This window comes from Euprymna scolopes, chromosome 38 (genome assembly GCF_053919585.1).
Source record: "Euprymna scolopes isolate OS-2025 chromosome 38, ASM5391958v1, whole genome shotgun sequence".
Lineage (NCBI taxonomy): Eukaryota > Metazoa > Mollusca > Cephalopoda > Sepiida > Sepiolidae > Euprymna > Euprymna scolopes.
This window is the reverse complement of record NC_136519.1, coordinates 78,956,276-78,977,376: the sequence shown is the minus strand read 5'-3', so window position 1 is coordinate 78,977,376 and position 21,101 is coordinate 78,956,276. Positions and strand designations below refer to the sequence as shown.

The 21,101-nt window shown below is 23.5% G+C and overlaps 1 protein-coding gene across 1 annotated transcript in view; it reads left to right on the top strand.

Annotated features, from left to right (window-relative positions):
- LOC145263209 (uncharacterized) overlaps window positions 1-21,101 on the top strand; it is a 165,068-nt gene that overhangs the window by 110,969 nt on the left and 32,998 nt on the right. The window contains exon 10 of the mRNA XM_080120284.1: window positions 1,156-1,229. Within this exon, the coding sequence (XP_079976410.1) occupies window positions 1,156-1,229 (74 nt within the window). The remainder of the gene's footprint in view (window positions 1-1,155; window positions 1,230-21,101) is intronic.

Genomic DNA, 21,101 nt, shown 5'->3' with positions numbered 1-21,101 from the left:
AGAAATCAAGGCTGTATCATCTGGGAAACGCTTTCCTTTCAAAAACAACTTCATGGCTTGGAAGAGGAGAAGGTCAGAGGGTGCAAGGTCAGGAGAGTAGGGAGGATGGGGAAGGATTTCATAACCACACGCTTGTGCTTCTGATCTGACGACATGCGAGTTGTGGACCGGAGCATTCTCCTGCAGGAGGAGGGTACCTTTGCTGATCTTGCCCTGCCTCTTGATTTTGATAGCTTCCCTTAATTTCCTCAAAAGTGAAGCATAATAGGCTCCTGTAATTGTGGTACCCTTTGCCAGGAAATCTGTCATTACTACTCCATCCTGGTCCCAGAAGACTGTGAGCATGACCGGCTGCACCCTTGCCTTCTTTGGAGATGATGATTCCAAGTGCTTCCACTGCATTGACTGGGCTTTGATCTCTGGATCATAGTGATGGACCCAAGTTTCATCCTGTGTAATCAATCTTTTGAAAAACTTTGACTCATCTTCTTGGCACATCTCCAAATTCATACTCGAGCATTCGACGCGTTCTTGCTTCTGGAATTGTGTGAGCAACCTGGGAATCCATCTGGCAGACACCTTATGCATATGCAACTTGGTCATGAATGATAGTTTCCACAGACCCTGTACTAATCTTGACATCTTGGGCCATTTGGCAAATAGCAATGCGCCGATCTTCCAAAATGGCAGCCTCAACTTGACGGACAGTTGCCTCATCAATGGCAGAAGAGGGGGGCGACCAGGTCTGGGAGCTGTTTCCACAGACTTCCGGCAATGTTTGAATTCACAATGCCAGCGTTTTACGAGGTCATATGATGAGGCATTATCACCATAAGTTTCTTTTATTTCATCAAAAGTCTCCTGTGGTGTGCGTCGTTTCAAATACAAAAACCGGATCACTGCTCGACATTCAACAGGCTCCATTTCACACCTGACTCAGTTCAAACACCTTTAAAACAGAAACCACAATTAGTTCAGAGCTGCAATTTGCCACATAAACTGTAGAGATATAAATCATTACACATGCAAAATTTCAGCTAGATCAGACAACTGGAAGTGGGTCAGGGGCATTACTTATTGTGCACCCCTCATACATGGTGAATTCGCTCATCTTGTCATCATAAAATACCAACAAATCAATTTTTCTCTTTGCAGAATTTAAAACAGACAAACAGTGAACGATTGGAAAAATTTAAAGTCCAGAAAGAAACACTAAATATGCAATCCAGGTTGGTAGACAACGTTTAACTTTCATTTTCACTGCTCATCCCTAGTTCGACTATTGCCTTGTGTGTATTATTGAATCCTTCTCGATTCTTTCCAATCTTTAACAACAGAAACCGTTTCCAATATGGTTGCCAGCATTTTATAAAAGTTTCCAAACTAAGAAATAACAATTTTAGTTGTAAAGGGAGAAAACTCGTTATATACTTTAATAAAAAATATGAGTTATTCTCCATGACAATTTAATTTTTCGGTTTTAATTGAAAAATTGTTTCTATTTTACCTGTTATTCAGGCAGGATTACATAATTTTTCAAATAAACTTTTAAATAAGATCATCATTTTAGTGTCAACAACATGGTACAACGATAACAAATGAAAATTGATTAGTCATGTTAGCTTAAGTGCTATTTATGGCCAACTTTCATTGAAGAAAAATTTGGGTTTATAAAGGATTTAGGTGGCTCCCAGAAAGATCATCTATATATATAAAAGGCAAAATGTGTGTTTGTATGTGTGTGCATTTTTTGTGTATGTCCCGCAAAGGTTTTTGGAGGGGGGGGGGCGCTCGAGGTGGTGACTTTTTCTTAGAACCTTTCATATGCTACCTAGATTATAATATGTACGATTTACGAGAGGGGGAAGTGTGTATCTTTTATTTAGGCGACTCTTACACGCTATTTTCATGATATATTTTACTCTCCATGTGTTTCTTTGGCTTTGTCGTATATAAGCGAAACTGAACCGTAGCAAAATTAGCCTCCCTGACACTCATGCTCAGGACGTCCAGAAAGCAACGAAGTTTGATCAATGCGGCTAAAATTCGTCAATATTCATTATGACACTCCGCTTTAAATGGGGAGCTGGGTTTCCCAAACATCTTATGGGAAACAAACAACATACACAGAAACTGGCTTGCAGCCAAAGCTAAATGCGTTTCATTCCCTGTGGTGTAATAGTTGACCTCATTTAATTAACGCACCTGTCACATCACTTTTTAATTGGTTGATTTTTTTAATTGTTTCATTTCACACATTTTCAGTTCTCTGCCAGCATAGTGTAGTGGTAAGTCATCAGCCTATTAATCTCAAGGGTTCGGGTTCGAGCCTACCTAGCACAATTTTTTTTTCTCTTTTACACCTCCAAACACCTGGGCAATGCCGGGCACCCCCACTAGTCTATAATATAAAAGCGAAAATGTGTGTGTGTTTGTGTGTGTTTCTCTGTATGTCCGCCAAAGGCTTCGGAAAGGGGGAGGGCGCTCGGGAGGGGGGGTCACAGTTTCTTAGAACTTTTTATATATTCCCTAGATTAAATATGCCTGATTTATGAAACGAGGGCATCTGAATGTTTTATTATGTTACAAAATTCACGCTGTGATTTCATTTTCTCTACTACTATAGCATTACGTTTGACCTACAAAACCCACATGTTGACGTTCGTTTAACCACCTCCCTTTAAAATCACAAAAAATCAAGTTCAAAATCACGAAAAATCCAGTTCAAAATCACAAAAATTCAAGTCTAAAATCACAAAATATAAAGTTCAAAATCACAAAAAATCAAGTTTAAAATCACAAAAAATCAAGTCTAAAATCCCAAAAAATAAAGTCTAAAATCACAAAAAATCAAGTTTAAAATCACATAAAATCAAGTTCAAAATCACAAAAAATCAAGTTCAAAATCATATAAAATAGAGTTTAAAATCACAAAAAATCAAGTTTAAAATCACAAAAAATCAAGTTTAAAATCACAAAAAATCAAGTTCAAAATCACAAAAAATCAAGTTCAAAATCACAAAAAATCAAGTCTAAAATCACAAAAAATCAAGTCTAAAATCACAAAAAATCAAGTTTAAAATCACAAAAATCAAGTTCAAAATCACAAAAACATCAAGTGTATAATCACAAAAAATCAAGTTTAAAATCACAAAAAATCAAGTTCAAAATCACAAAAAATCAGGTTTAAAATCACACATAAATCAAGTGTAAAATCACAAAAAATCAAGTTTATAATCACAAAAAATCAAGTTTAAAATCACAAAAAATCAAGTGTAAAATCACAAAAAATCAAGTGTAAAATCACAAAAAATCAAGTTCAAAATCACAAAAAATCAAGTGTAAAATCACAAAAAATCAAGTTCAAAATCACAAAAAATCAAGTTCAAAATCACAAAAAATCAAGTTTAAAATCACAAAAAATCAAGTTAAAAATCACAAAAAATCAAGTTTAAAATCACAAAAAATCAAGTTCAAAATCACAAAAAATCAAGTTTAAAATCACAAAAAATCAAGTTCAAAATCACAAAAAATCGAGTTCAAAATCACAAAAAATCAAGTTTAAAATCACAAAAAATCAAGTTCAAAATCACAAAAAATCAAGTTCAAAATCACAAAAAATCAAGTTCAAAATCACAAAAAATCAAGTTTAAAATCACAAAAAATCAAGTTAAAAATCACAAAAAATCAAGTTTAAAATCACAAAAAATCAAGTTCAAAATCACAAAAAATCAAGTTCAAAATCACAAAAAATCAAGTTCAAAATCACAAAAAATCAAGTTTAAAATCACAAAAAATCAAGTTCAAAATCACAAAAAATCAAGTTTAAAATCACAAAAAATCAAGTTCAAAATCACAAAAAATCAAGTTCAAAATCACAAAAAATCAAGTTTAAAATCACAAAAAATCAAGTTTAAAATCACAAAAAATCAAGTTCAAAATCACAAAAAATAAAGTTCAAAATCACAAAAAATCAAGTTTAAAATCACAAAAAATCAAGTTCAAAATCACTAAAAATCAAGTTCAAAATCACAAAAAAATCAAGTGTAAAATCACAAAAAATCAAGTTCAAAATCACAAAAAATCAAGTTCAAAATCACAAAAAATCAAGTTCAAAATCACAAAAAATCAAGTTTAAAATCACAAAAAATCAAGTTCAAAATCACAAAAAATCAAGTTCAAAATCACAAAAAATCAAGTTTAAAATCACAAAAATTCAAGTTTAAAATCACAAAAAATCAAGTTCAAAATCACAAAAAATCAAGTCTAAAATCACAAAAAATCAAGTTTAAAATCACAAAAAATCAAGTTCAAAATCACAAAAAATCAAGTTCAAAATCACAAAAAATCAAGTTTAAAATCACAAAAAATCAAGTTTAAAATCACAAAAAATCAAGTTCAAAATCACAAAAAATCAAGTGTAAAATCACAAAAAATCAAGTTTAAAATCACAAAAAATCAAGTTCAAAATCACAAAAAATCAAGTTCAAAATCACAACAAATCAAGTTCAAAATCACAAAAAATCAAGTTTAAAATCACACAAAATCAAGTTTAAAATCACAAAAAATCAAGTTCAAAATAACAAAAAATCAAGTCTAAAATCACAAAAAATCAAGTTTAAAATCACAAAAAATCAAGTTTAAAATCACAAAAAATCAAGTTTAAAATCGCAAAAAATCAAGTTTAAAATCACAAAAAGCAAGTTCAAAATCACAAAAAATCAAGTTCAAAATCACAAAAAATCAAGTTTAAAATCGCAAAAAATCAAGTTTAAAATCACAAAAAGCAAGTTCAAAATCACAAAAAATCAAGTTTAAAATCACAAAAAATCAAGTTTAAAATCACAAAAAATCCAGTTCAAAATCACAAAAAATCAAGTTCAAAATCACAAAAAATCAAGTTCAAAATCACAAAAAATCAAGTTTAAAATCACAAAAAATCAAGTTTAAAATCACAAAAAATCAAGTTCAAAATCACAAAAAATCAAGTTCAAAATCACAAAAAATCAAGTTCAAAATCACAAAAAATCAAGTTTAAAATCACAAAAAAATCAAGTTTTAAATCACAAAAAATCAAGTTCAAAATCACAAAAAATCAAGTTTAAAATCACAAAAAATCAAGTTCAAAATCACAAAAAATCAAGTTCAAAATCACAAAAAATCAAGTTCAAAATCACAAAAAATCAAGTTTAAAATCACAAAAAATCAAGTTTAAAATCACAAAAAATCAAGTTCAAAATCACAAAAAATCAAGTTTAAAATCACAAAAAATCAAGTTTAAAATCACAAAAAATCCAGTTCAAAATCACAAAAAATCAAGTTCAAAATCACAAAAAATCAAGTTCAAAATCACAAAAAATCAAGTTTAAAATCACAAAAAATCAAGTTTAAAATCACAAAAAATCAAGTTCAAAATCACAAAAAATCAAGTTCAAAATCACAAAAAATCAAGTTTAAAATCACAAAAAATCAAGTGTAAAATCACAAAAAATCAAGTTTAAAATCACAAAAAATCAAGTTTAAAATCACAAGAAATCAAGTTCAAAATCACAAAAAATCAAGTGTAAAATCACAAAAAATCAAGTTTAAAATCACAAAAAATCAAGTTTAAAATCACAAAAAAATCAAGTTTAAAATCACAAAAAATCAAGTTCAAAATCACAAAAAATCAAGTTCAAAATCACAAAAAATCAAGTGTAAAATCACAAAAAATCAAGTTTAAAATCACAAAAAATCAAGTTTAAAATCACAAAAAATCAAGTTTAAAATCACAAAAAATCAAGTTCAAAATCACAAAAAATCAAGTTCAAAATCACAAAAAATCAAGTCTAAAATCACAAAAAATCAAGTTAAAAATCACAAAAAATCAAGTTCAAAATCACAAAAAATCAAGTTCAAAATCACAAAAAATCAAGTTCAAAATCACAAAAAATCAAGTTCAAAATCACATAAAATCAAGTCTAAAATGACAAAAAATCAAGTTCAAAATCACAAAAAATCAAGTTTAAAATCACAAAAAATCAAGTTCAAAATCACAAAAAATCAAGTTTAAAATCACAAAAAATCAAGTTCAAAATCCCAAAAAATCAAGTTCAAAATCACATTAAATCAAATCTAAAATCACAAAAAATCAAGTCTAAAATCACAAAAAATCAAGTTCAAAATCACAAAAAATCAAGTTCAAAATCACAAAAAATCAAGTTCAAAATCACAAAAAATCAAGTTCAAAATCACAAAAAATCAAGTTTAAAATCACAAAAAATCAAGTTTAAAATCACAAAAAATCAAATTCAAAATCACAAAAAATCAAGTTTAAAATCACAAAAAATCAAGTTTAAAATCACAAAAAATCCAGTTCAAAATCACAAAAAATCAAGTTCAAAATCACAAAAAATCAAGTTCAAAATCACAAAAAATCAAGTTTAAAATCACAAAAAATCAAGTTTTAAATCACAAAAAATCAAGTTCAAAATCACAAAAAATCAAGTTCAAAATCACAAAAAATCAAGTTTAAAATCACAAAAAATCAAGTTCAAAATCACAAAAAATAGAGTTCAAAAACACAAAAAATCAAGTCTAAAATCACAAAAAATCAAGTTCAAAATCACAAAAAATCAAGTTTAAAATCACAAAAAATCAAGTTCAAAATCACAAAAAATCAAGTTTAAAATCACAAAAAATCAAGTTTAAAATCACAAAAAATCAAGTTCAAAATCACAAAAAATCAAGTGTAAAATCACAAAAAATCAAGTTTAAAATCACAAAAAATCAAGTTCAAAATCACAAAAAATCAAGTTTAAAATCACAAAAAATCAAGTGTAAAATCACAAAAAATCAAGTTCAAAATCACAAAAAATCAATTTTAAAATCACAAAAAATCAAGTTTAAAATCACAAAAAATCAAGTGTAAAATCACAAAAAATCAAGTTTAAAATCACAAAAAATCAAGTTCAAAATCACAAAAAATCAAGTTTAAAATCACAAAAAATCAAGTGTAAAATCACAAAAAATCAAGTTTAAAATCACAAGAAATCAAGTTCAAAATCACAAAAAATCAAGTGTAAAATCACAAAAAATCAAGTTTAAAATCACAAAAAATCAAGTTTAAAATCACAAAAAATCAAGTTTAAAATCACAAAAAATCAAGTTCAAAATCACAAAAAATCAAGTTCAAAATCACAAAAAATCAAGTGTAAAATCACAAAAAATCAAGTTTAAAATCACAAAAAATCAAGTTTAAAATCACAAAAAATCAAGTTTAAAATCACAAAAAATCAAGTTCAAAATCACAAAAAATCAAGTTCAAAATCACAAAAAATCAAGTTTAAAATCACAAAAAATCAAGTTAAAAATCACAAAAAATCAAGTTCAAAATCACAAAAAATCAAGTTCAAAATCACAAAAAATCAAGTTCAAAATCACAAAAAATCAAGTTCAAAATCACAAAAAATCAAGTTCAAAATCACATAAAATCAAGTCTAAAATGACAAAAAATCAAGTTCAAAATCACAAAAAATCAAGTTTAAAATCACAAAAAATCAAGTTTAAAATCACAAAAAATCAAGTTCAAAATCACAAAAAATAAAGTTCAAAATCACAAAAAATCAAGTTTAAAATCACAAAAAATCAAGTTCAAAATCACAAAAAATCAAGTTCAAAATCACAAAAAAATCAAGTGTAAAATCACAAAAAATCAAGTTCAAAATCACAAAAAATCAAGTTCAAAATCACAAAAAATCAAGTTCAAAATCACAAAAAATCAAGTTTAAAATCACAAAAAATCAAGTTCAAAATCACAAAAAATCAAGTTCAAAATCACAAAAAATCAAGTTTAAAATCACAAAAAATCAAGTTTAAAATCACAAGAAATCAAGTTCAAAATCACAAAAAATCAAGTGTAAAATCACAAAAAATCAAGTTTAAAATCACAAAAAATCAAGTTTAAAATCACAAAAAAATCAAGTTTAAAATCACAAAAAATCAAGTTCAAAATCACAAAAAATCAAGTTCAAAATCACAAAAAATCAAGTGTAAAATCACAAAAAATCAAGTTTAAAATCACAAAAAATCAAGTTTAAAATCACAAAAAATCAAGTTTAAAATCACAAAAAATCAAGTTCAAAATCACAAAAAATCAAGTTCAAAATCACAAAAAATCAAGTTTAAAATCACAAAAAATCAAGTTAAAAATCACAAAAAATCAAGTTCAAAATCACAAAAAATCAAGTTCAAAATCACAAAAAATCAAGTTCAAAATCACAAAAAATCAAGTTCAAAATCACATAAAATCAAGTCTAAAATGACAAAAAATCAAGTTCAAAATCACAAAAAATCAAGTTTAAAATCACAAAAAATCAAGTTCAAAATCACAAAAAATCAAGTTTAAAATCACAAAAAATCAAGTTCAAAATCCCAAAAAATCAAGTTCAAAATCACATTAAATCAAATCTAAAATCACAAAAAATCAAGTCTAAAATCACAAAAAATCAAGTTCAAAATCACAAAAAATCAAGTTCAAAATCACAAAAAATCAAGTTCAAAATCACAAAAAATCAAGTTCAAAATCACAAAAAATCAAGTTTAAAATCACAAAAAATCAAGTTTAAAATCACAAAAAATCAAATTCAAAATCACAAAAAATCAAGTTTAAAATCACAAAAAATCAAGTTTAAAATCACAAAAAATCCAGTTCAAAATCACAAAAAATCAAGTTCAAAATCACAAAAAATCAAGTTCAAAATCACAAAAAATCAAGTTTAAAATCACAAAAAATCAAGTTTTAAATCACAAAAAATCAAGTTCAAAATCACAAAAAATCAAGTTCAAAATCACAAAAAATCAAGTTTAAAATCACAAAAAATCAAGTTCAAAATCACAAAAAATAGAGTTCAAAAACACAAAAAATCAAGTCTAAAATCACAAAAAATCAAGTTCAAAATCACAAAAAATCAAGTTTAAAATCACAAAAAATCAAGTTCAAAATCACAAAAAATCAAGTTTAAAATCACAAAAAATCAAGTTTAAAATCACAAAAAATCAAGTTCAAAATCACAAAAAATCAAGTGTAAAATCACAAAAAATCAAGTTTAAAATCACAAAAAATCAAGTTCAAAATCACAAAAAATCAAGTTTAAAATCACAAAAAATCAAGTGTAAAATCACAAAAAATCAAGTTCAAAATCACAAAAAATCAATTTTAAAATCACAAAAAATCAAGTTTAAAATCACAAAAAATCAAGTGTAAAATCACAAAAAATCAAGTTTAAAATCACAAAAAATCAAGTTCAAAATCACAAAAAATCAAGTTTAAAATCACAAAAAATCAAGTGTAAAATCACAAAAAATCAAGTTTAAAATCACAAGAAATCAAGTTCAAAATCACAAAAAATCAAGTGTAAAATCACAAAAAATCAAGTTTAAAATCACAAAAAATCAAGTTTAAAATCACAAAAAATCAAGTTTAAAATCACAAAAAATCAAGTTCAAAATCACAAAAAATCAAGTTCAAAATCACAAAAAATCAAGTGTAAAATCACAAAAAATCAAGTTTAAAATCACAAAAAATCAAGTTTAAAATCACAAAAAATCAAGTTTAAAATCACAAAAAATCAAGTTCAAAATCACAAAAAATCAAGTTCAAAATCACAAAAAATCAAGTTTAAAATCACAAAAAATCAAGTTAAAAATCACAAAAAATCAAGTTCAAAATCACAAAAAATCAAGTTCAAAATCACAAAAAATCAAGTTCAAAATCACAAAAAATCAAGTTCAAAATCACAAAAAATCAAGTTCAAAATCACATAAAATCAAGTCTAAAATGACAAAAAATCAAGTTCAAAATCACAAAAAATCAAGTTTAAAATCACAAAAAATCAAGTTTAAAATCACAAAAAATCAAGTTCAAAATCACAAAAAATAAAGTTCAAAATCACAAAAAATCAAGTTTAAAATCACAAAAAATCAAGTTCAAAATCACAAAAAATCAAGTTCAAAATCACAAAAAAATCAAGTGTAAAATCACAAAAAATCAAGTTCAAAATCACAAAAAATCAAGTTCAAAATCACAAAAAATCAAGTTCAAAATCACAAAAAATCAAGTTTAAAATCACAAAAAATCAAGTTCAAAATCACAAAAAATCAAGTTCAAAATCACAAAAAATCAAGTTTAAAATCACAAAAATTCAAGTTTAAAATCACAAAAAATCAAGTTCAAAATCACAAAAAATCAAGTCTAAAATCACAAAAAATCAAGTTTAAAATCACAAAAAATCAAGTTCAAAATCACAAAAAATCAAGTTCAAAATCACAAAAAATCAAGTTTAAAATCACAAAAAATCAAGTTTAAAATCACAAAAAATCAAGTTCAAAATCACAAAAAATCAAGTGTAAAATCACAAAAAATCAAGTTTAAAATCACAAAAAATCAAGTTCAAAATCACAAAAAATCAAGTTCAAAATCACAACAAATCAAGTTCAAAATCACAAAAAATCAAGTTTAAAATCACACAAAATCAAGTTTAAAATCACAAAAAATCAAGTTCAAAATAACAAAAAATCAAGTCTAAAATCACAAAAAATCCAGTTCAAAATCACAAAAAATCAAGTTCAAAATCACAAAAAATCAAGTTCAAAATCACAAAAAATCAAGTTTAAAATCACAAAAAATCAAGTTTAAAATCACAAAAAATCAAGTTCAAAATCACAAAAAATCAAGTTCAAAATCACAAAAAATCAAGTTCAAAATCACAAAATATAAAGTTTAAAATCACAAAAAAATCAAGTTTAAAATCACAAAAAATCAAGTTCAAAATCACAAAAAATCAAGTTCAAAATCACAAAAAATCAAGTTTAAAATCGCAAAAAATCAAGTTTAAAATCACAAAAAGCAAGTTCAAAATCACAAAAAATCAAGTTAAAAATCACAAAAAATCAAGTTTAAAATCACAAAAAATCCAGTTCAAAATCACAAAAAATCAAGTTCAAAATCACAAAAAATCAAGTTCAAAATCACAAAAAATCAAGTTTAAAATCACAAAAAATCAAGTTTAAAATCACAAAAAATCAAGTTCAAAATCACAAAAAATCAAGTTCAAAATCACAAAAAATCAAGTTCAAAATCACAAAAAATCAAGTTTAAAATCACAAAAAAATCAAGTTTTAAATCACAAAAAATAAAGTTCAAAATCACAAAAAATCAAGTTTAAAATCACAAAAAATCAAGTTCAAAATCACAAAAAATCAAGTTCAAAATCACAAAAAATCAAGTTTAAAATCACAAAAAATCAAGTTTAAAATCACAAAAAATCAAGTTCAAAATCACAAAAAATCAAGTTTAAAATCACAAAAAATCAAGTTTAAAATCACAAAAAATCCAGTTCAAAATCACAAAAAATCAAGTTCAAAATCACAAAAAATCAAGTTCAAAATCACAAAAAATCAAGTTTAAAATCACAAAAAATCAAGTTTTAAATCACAAAAAATCAAGTTCAAAATCACAAAAAATCAAGTTCAAAATCACAAAAAATCAAGTTTAAAATCACAAAAAATCAAGTTCAAAATCACAAAAAATAGAGTTCAAAAACACAAAAAATCAAGTTTAAAATCACAAAAAATCAAGTTCAAAATCACAAAAAATCAAGTTTAAAATCACAAAAAATCAAGTTTAAAATCACAAAAAATCAAGTTTAAAATCACAAAAAATCAAGTGTAAAATCACAAAAAATCAAGTTTTAAATCACAAAAAATCAAGTTCAAAATCACAAAAAATCAAGTTCAAAATCACAAAAAATCAAGTTTAAAATCACAAAAAATCAAGTTCAAAATCACAAAAAATAGAGTTCAAAAACACAAAAAATCAAGTCTAAAATCACAAAAAATCAAGTTCAAAATCACAAAAAATCAAGTTTAAAATCACAAAAAATCAAGTTCAAAATCACAAAAAATCAAGTTTAAAATCACAAAAAATCAAGTTTAAAATCACAAAAAATCAAGTTCAAAATCACAAAAAATCAAGTGTAAAATCACAAAAAATCAAGTTTAAAATCACAAAAAATCAAGTTCAAAATCACAAAAAATCAAGTTTAAAATCACAAAAAATCAAGTGTAAAATCACAAAAAATCAAGTTCAAAATCACAAAAAATCAAGTTTAAAATCACAAAAAATCAAGTTTAAAATCACAAAAAATCAAGTGTAAAATCACAAAAAATCAAGTTTAAAATCACAAAAAATCAAGTTCAAAATCACAAAAAATCAAGTTTAAAATCACAAAAAATCAAGTGTAAAATCACAAAAAATCAAGTTTAAAATCACAAGAAATCAAGTTCAAAATCACAAAAAATCAAGTGTAAAATCACAAAAAATCAAGTTTAAAATCACAAAAAATCAAGTTTAAAATCACAAAAAATCAAGTTTAAAATCACAAAAAATCAAGTTCAAAATCACAAAAAATCAAGTTCAAAATCACAAAAAATCAAGTGTAAAATCACAAAAAATCAAGTTTAAAATCACAAAAAATCAAGTTTAAAATCACAAAAAATCAAGTTTAAAATCACAAAAAATCAAGTTCAAAATCACAAAAAATCAAGTTCAAAATCACAAAAAATCAAGTTTAAAATCACAAAAAATCAAGTTAAAAATCACAAAAAATCAAGTTCAAAATCACAAAAAATCAAGTTCAAAATCACAAAAAATCAAGTTCAAAATCACAAAAAATCAAGTTCAAAATCACAAAAAATCAAGTTCAAAATCACATAAAATCAAGTCTAAAATGACAAAAAATCAAGTTCAAAATCACAAAAAATCAAGTTTAAAATCACAAAAAATCAAGTTTAAAATCACAAAAAATCAAGTTCAAAATCACAAAAAATAAAGTTCAAAATCACAAAAAATCAAGTTTAAAATCACAAAAAATCAAGTTCAAAATCACAAAAAATCAAGTTCAAAATCACAAAAAAATCAAGTGTAAAATCACAAAAAATCAAGTTCAAAATCACAAAAAATCAAGTTCAAAATCACAAAAAATCAAGTTCAAAATCACAAAAAATCAAGTTTAAAATCACAAAAAATCAAGTTCAAAATCACAAAAAATCAAGTTCAAAATCACAAAAAATCAAGTTTAAAATCACAAAAAATCAAGTTTAAAATCACAAAAAATCAAGTTCAAAATCACAAAAAATCAAGTGTAAAATCACAAAAAATCAAGTTTAAAATCACAAAAAATCAAGTTCAAAATCACAAAAAATCAAGTTCAAAATCACAACAAATCAAGTTCAAAATCACAAAAAATCAAGTTTAAAATCACACAAAATCAAGTTTAAAATCACAAAAAATCAAGTTCAAAATAACAAAAAATCAAGTCTAAAATCACAAAAAATCAAGTTCAAAATCACAAAAAATCAAGTTCAAAATCACAAAAAATCAAGTTCAAAATCACAAAAAATCAAGTTTAAAATCACAAAAAATCAAGTTTAAAATCACAAAAAATCAAGTTCAAAATCACAAAAAATCAAGTTCAAAATCACAAAAAATCAAGTTCAAAATCACAAAAAATAAAGTTTAAAATCACAAAAAAATCAAGTTTAAAATCACAAAAAATCAAGTTCAAAATCACAAAAAATCAAGTTCAAAATCACAAAAAATCAAGTTTAAAATCGCAAAAAATCAAGTTTAAAATCACAAAAAGCAAGTTCAAAATCACAAAAAATCAAGTTAAAAATCACAAAAAATCAAGTTTAAAATCACAAAAAATCCAGTTCAAAATCACAAAAAATCAAGTTCAAAATCACAAAAAATCAAGTTCAAAATCACAAAAAATCAAGTTTAAAATCACAAAAAATCAAGTTTAAAATCACAAAAAATCAAGTTCAAAATCACAAAAAATCAAGTTCAAAATCACAAAAAATCAAGTTCAAAATCACAAAAAATCAAGTTTAAAATCACAAAAAAATCAAGTTTTAAATCACAAAAAATAAAGTTCAAAATCACAAAAAATCAAGTTTAAAATCACAAAAAATCAAGTTCAAAATCACAAAAAATCAAGTTCAAAATCACAAAAAATCAAGTTTAAAATCACAAAAAATCAAGTTTAAAATCACAAAAAATCAAGTTCAAAATCACAAAAAATCAAGTTTAAAATCACAAAAAATCAAGTTTAAAATCACAAAAAATCCAGTTCAAAATCACAAAAAATCAAGTTCAAAATCACAAAAAATCAAGTTCAAAATCACAAAAAATCAAGTTTAAAATCACAAAAAATCAAGTTTTAAATCACAAAAAATCAAGTTCAAAATCACAAAAAATCAAGTTCAAAATCACAAAAAATCAAGTTTAAAATCACAAAAAATCAAGTTCAAAATCACAAAAAATAGAGTTCAAAAACACAAAAAATCAAGTTTAAAATCACAAAAAATCAAGTTCAAAATCACAAAAAATCAAGTTCAAAATCACAAAAAATCAAGTTCAAAATCACAAAAAATCAAGTTTAAAATCACAAAAAATCAAGTTCAAAATCACAAAAAATCAAGTTTAAAATCACAAAAAATCAAGTTCAAAATCACAAAAAATCAAGTTCAAAATCACAAAAAATCAAGTTTAAAATCACAAAAAATCAAGTTTAAAATCACAAAAAATCAAGTTCAAAATCACAAAAAATAAAGTTCAAAATCACAAAAAATCAAGTTTAAAATCACAAAAAATCAAGTTCAAAATAACTAAAAATCAAGTTCAAAATCACAAAAAAATCAAGTGTAAAATCACAAAAAATCAAGTTCAAAATCACAAAAAATCAAGTTCAAAATCACAAAAAATCAAGTTTAAAATCACAAAAAATCAAGTTCAAAATCACAAAAAATCAAGTTCAAAATCACAAAAAATCAAGTTTAAAATCACAAAAATTCAAGTTTAAAATCACAAAAAATCAAGTTCAAAATCACAAAAAATCAAGTCTAAAATCACAAAAAATCAAGTTTAAAATCACAAAAAATCAAGTTCAAAATCACAAAAAATCAAGTTCAAAATCACAAAAAATCAAGTTTAAAATCACAAAAAATCAAGTTTAAAATCACAAAAAATCAAGTTCAAAATCACAAAAAATCAAGTGTAAAATCACAAAAAATCAAGTTTAAAATCACAAAAAATCAAGTTCAAAATCACAAAAAATCTAGTTCAAAATCACAACAAATCAAGTTCAAAATCACAAAAAATCAAGTTTAAAATCACACAAAATCAAGTTTAAAATCACAAAAAATCAAGTTCAAAATAACAAAAAATCAAGTCTAAAATCACAAAAAATCAAGTTTAAAATCACAAAAAATCAAGTGTAAAATCACAAAAAATCAAGTTTAAAATCGCAAAAAATCAAGTTTAAAATCACAAAAAGCAAGTTCAAAATCACAAAAAATCAAGTTCAAAATCACAAAAAATCAAGGTTAAAATCGCAAAAAATCAAGTTTAAAATCACAAAAAGCAAGTTCAAAATCACAAAAAATCAAGTTTAAAATCACAAAAAATCAAGTTTAAAATCACAAAAAATCCAGTTCAAAATCACAAAAAATCAAGTTCAAAATCACAAAAAATCAAGTTCAAAATCACAAAAAATCAAGTTTAAAATCACAAAAAATCAAGTTTAAAATCACAAAAAATCAAGTTCAAAATCACAAAAAATCAAGTTCAAAATCACAAAAAATCAAGTTTAAAATCACAAAAAAATCAAGTTTTAAATCACAAAAAATCAAGTTCAAAATCACAAAAAATCAAGTTTAAAATCACAAAAAATCAAGTTCAAAATCACAAAAAATCAAGTTCAAAATCACAAAAAATCAAGTTCAAAATCACAAAAAATCAAGTTTAAAATCACAAAAAATCAAGTTTAAAATCACAAAAAATCAAGTTCAAAATCACAAAAAATCAAGTTTAAAATCACAAAAAATCAAGTTTAAAATCACAAAAAATCCAGTTCAAAATCACAAAAAATCAAGTTCAAAATCACAAAAAATCAAGTTCAAAATCACAAAAAATCAAGTTTAAAATCACAAAAAATCAAGTTTTAAATCACAAAAAATCAAGTTCAAAATCACAAAAAATCAAGTTCAAAATCACAAAAAATCAAGTTTAAAATCACAAAAAATCAAGTTCAAAATCACAAAAAATAGAGTTCAAAAACACAAAAAATCAAGTCTAAAATCACAAAAAATCAAGTTCAAAATCACAAAAAATCAAGTTTAAAATCACAAAAAATCAAGTTCAAAATCACAAAAAATCAAGTTTAAAATCACAAAAAATCAAGTTTAAAATCACAAAAAATCAAGTTCAAAATCACAAAAAATCAAGTGTAAAATCACAAAAAATCAAGTTTAAAATCACAAAAAATCAAGTTCAAAATCACAAAAAATCAAGTTTAAAATCACAAAAAATCAAGTGTAAAATCACAAAAAATCAAGTTCAAAATCACAAAAAATCAAGTTTAAAATCACAAAAAATCAAGTTTAAAATCACAAAAAATCAAGTGTAAAATCACAAAAAATCAAGTTCAAAATCACAAAAAATCAAGTTCAAAATCACAAAAAATCAAGTTTAAAATCACAAAAAATCAAGTGTAAAATCACAAAAAATCAAGTTTAAAATCACAAAAAATCACGTTTAAAATCACAAGAAATCAAGTTCAAAATCACAAAAAATCAAGTGTAAAATCACAAAAAATCAAGTTTAAAATCACAAAAAATCAAGTTTAAAATCACAAAAAATCAAGTTTAAAATCACAAAAAATCAAGTTCAAAATCACAAAAAATCAAGTTCAAAATCACAAAAAATCAAGTGTAAAATCACAAAAAATCAAGTTTAAAATCACAAAAAATCAAGTTTAAAATCACAAAAAATCAAGTTTAAAATCACAAAAAATCAAGTTCAAAATCACAAAAAATCAAGTTCAAAATCACAAAAAATCAAGTTTAAAATCACAAAAAATCAAGTTAAAAATCACAAAAAATCAAGTTCAAAATCACAAAAAATCAAGTTCAAAATCACAAAAAATCAAGTTCAAAATCACAAAAAATCAAGTTTAAAATCACAAAAAATCAAGTTCAAAATCACAAAAAATCAAGTGTAAAATCACAAAAAATCAAGTTTAAAATCACAAAAAATCAAGTTCAAAATCACAAAAAATCAAGTTCAAAATCACAACAAATCAAGTTCAAAATCACAAAAAATCAAGTTTAAAATCACACAAAATCAAGTTTAAAATCACAAAAAATCAAGTTCAAAATAACAAAAAATCAAGTCTAAAATCACAAAAAATCAAGTTTAAAATCACAAAAAATCAAGTTTAAAATCACAAAAAATCAAGTTTAAAATCGCAAAAAATCAAGTTTAAAATCACAAAAAGCAAGTTCAAAATCACAAAAAATCAAGTTCAAAATCACAAAAAATCAAGTTTAAAATCGCAAAAAATCAAGTTTAAAATCACAAAAAGCAAGTTCAAAATCACAAAAAATCAAGTTTAAAATCACAAAAAATCAAGTTTAAAATCACAAAAAATCCAGTTCAAAATCACAAAAAATCAAGTTCAAAATCACAAAAAATCAAGTTCAAAATCACAAAAAATCAAGTTTAAAATCACAAAAAATCAAGTTTAAAATCACAAAAAATCAAGTCCAAAATCACAAAAAATCAAGTTCAAAATCACAAAAAATCAAGTTCAAAATCACAAAAAATCAAGTTTAAAATCACAAAAAAATCAAGTTTTAAATCACAAAAAAACAAGTTCAAAATCACAAAAAATCAAGTTTAAAATCACAAAAAATCAAGTTCAAAATCACAAAAAATCAAGTTCAAAATCACAAAAAATCAAGTTCAAAATCACAAAAAATCAAGTTTAAAATCACAAAAAATCAAGTTTAAAATCACAAAAAATCAAGTTCAAAATCACAAAAAATCAAGTTTAAAATCACAAAAAATCAAGTTTAAAATCACAAAAAATCCAGTTCAAAATCACAAAAAATCAAGTTCAAAATCACAAAAAATCAAGTTCAAAATCACAAAAAATCAAGTTTAAAATCACAAAAAATCAAGTTTTAAATCACAAAAAATCAAGTTCAAAATCACAAAAAATCAAGTTCAAAATCACAAAAAATCAAGTTTAAAATCACAAAAAATCAAGTTCAAAATCACAAAAAATAGAGTTCAAAAACACAAAAAATCAAGTCTAAAATCACAAAAAATCAAGTTCAAAATCACAAAAAATCAAGTTTAAAATCACAAAAAATCAAGTTCAAAATCACAAAAAATCAAGTTTAAAATCACAAAAAATCAAGTTTAAAATCACAAAAAATCAAGTTCAAAATCACAAAAAATCAAGTGTAAAATCACAAAAAATCAAGTTTAAAATCACAAAAAATCAAGTTCAAAATCACAAAAAATCAAGTTTAAAATCACAAAAAATCAAGTGTAAAATCACAAAAAATCAAGTTCAAAATCACAAAAAATCAAGTTTAAAATCACAAAAAATCAAGTTTAAAATCACAAAAAATCAAGTGTAAAATCACAAAAAATCAAGTTCAAAATCACAAAAAATCAAGTTCAAAATCACAAAAAATCAAGTTTAAAATCACAAAAAATCAAGTTTAAAATCACAAAAAATCAAGTTCAAAATCACAAAAAATCAAGTTCAAAATCACAACAAATCAAGTTCAAAATCACAAAAAATCAAGTTTAAAATCACACAAAATCAAGTTTAAAATCACAAAAAATCAAGTTCAAAATAACAAAAAATCAAGTCTAAAATCACAAAAAATCAAGTTTAAAATCACAAAAAATCAAGTTTAAAATCACAAAAAATCAAGTTTAAAATCGCAAAAAATCAAGTTTAAAATCACAAAAAGCAAGTTCAAAATCACAAAAAATCAAGTTCAAAATCACAAAAAATCAAGTTTAAAATCGCAAAAAATCAAGTTTAAAATCACAAAAAGCAAGTTCAAAATCACAAAAAATCAAGTTTAAAATCACAAAAAATCAAGTTTAAAATCACAAAAAATCAAGTTCAAAATCACAAAAAATCAAGTTCAAAATCACAAAAAATCAAGTTCAAAATCACAAAAAATCAAGTTTAAAATCACAAAAAATCAAGTTTAAAATCACAAAAAATCAAGTTCAAAATCACAAAAAATCAAGTTCAAAATCACAAAAAATCAAGTTCAAAATCACAAAAAATCAAGTTTAAAATCACAAAAAAATCAAGTTTTAAATCACAAAAAATCAAGTTCAAAATCACAAAAAATCAAGTTTAAAATCACAAAAAATCAAGTTCAAAATCACAAAAAATCAAGTTCAAAATCACAAAAAATCAAGTTCAAAATCACAAAAAATCAAGTTTAAAATCACAAAAAATCAAGTTTAAAATCACAAAAAATCAAGTTCAAAATCACAAAAAATCAAGTTTAAAATCACAAAAAATCAAGTTTAAAATCACAAAAAATCCAGTTCAAAATCACAAAAAATCAAGTTTAAAATCACAAAAAATCAAGTTCAAAATCACAAAAAATCAAGTTTAAAATCACAAAAAATCAAGTTTTAAATCACAAAAAATCAAGTTCAAAATCACAAAAAATCAAGTTCAAAATCACAAAAAATCAAGTTTAAAATCACAAAAAATCAAGTTCAAAATCACAAAAAATAGAGTTCAAAAACACAAAAAATCAAGTCTAAAATCACAAAAAATCAAGTTCAAAATCACAAAAAATCAAGTTTAAAATCACAAAAAATCAAGTTCAAAATCACAAAAAATCAAGTTTAAAATCACAAAAAATCAAGTTTAAAATCACAAAAAATCAAGTTCAAAATCACAAAAAATCAAGTTTAAAATCACAAAAAATCAAGTTTAAAATCACAAAAAATCAAGTTCAAAATCACAAAAAATCAAGTTTAAAATCACAAAAAATCAAGTGTAAAATCACAAAAAATCAAGTTCAAAATCACAAAAAATCAAGTTTAAAATCACAAAAAATCAAGTTTAAAATCACAAAAAATCAAGTGTAAAATCACAAAAAATCAAGTTCAAAATCACAAAAAATCAAGTTCAAAATCACAAAAAATCAAGTTTAAAATCACAAAAAATCAAGTGTAAAATCACAAAAAATCAAGTTTAAAATCACAAAAAATCACGTTTAAAATCACAAGAAATCAAGTTCAAAATCACAAAAAATCAAGTGTAAAATCACAAAAAATCAAGTTTAAAATCACAAAAAATCAAGTTTAAAATCACAAAAAATCAAGTTTAAAATCACAAAAAATCAAGTTCAAAATCACAAAAAATCAAGTTCAAAATCACAAAAAATCAAGTGTAAAATCACAAAAAATCAAGTTTAAAATCACAAAAAATCAAGTTTAAAATCACAAAAAATCAAGTTTAAAATCACAAAAAATCAAGTTCAAAATCACAAAAAATCAAGTTCAAAATCACAAAAAATCAAGTTTAAAATCACAAAAAATCAAGTTAAAAATCACAAAAAATCAAGTTCAAAATCACAAAAAATCAAGTTCAAAATCACAAAAAATCAAGTTCAAAATCACAAAAAATCAAGTTCAAAATCACAAAAAAACAAGTTCAAAATCACATAAAATCAAGTCTAAAATGACAAAAAATCAAGTTCAAAATCACAAAAAATCAAGTGTAAAATCACAAAAAATCAAGTTTAAAATCACAAAAAATCAAGTTCAAAATCACAAAAAATAAAGTTCAAAATCACAAAAAATCAAGTTTAAAATCACAAAAAATCAAGTTCAAAATCACAAAAAATCAAGTTCAAAATCACAAAAAAATCAAGTGTAAAATCACAAAAAATCAAGTTCAAAATCACAAAAAATCAAGTTCAAAATCACAAAAAATCAAGTTCAAAATCACAAAAAATCAAGTTTAAAATCACAAAAAATCAAGTTCAAAATCACAAAAAATCAAGTTCAAAATCACAAAAAATCAAGTTTAAAATCACAAAAATTCAAGTTTAAAATCACAAAAAATCAAGTTCAAAATCACAAAAAATCAAGTCTAAAATCACAAAAAATCAAGTTTAAAATCAGAAAAAATCAAGTTCAAAATCACAAAAAATCAAGT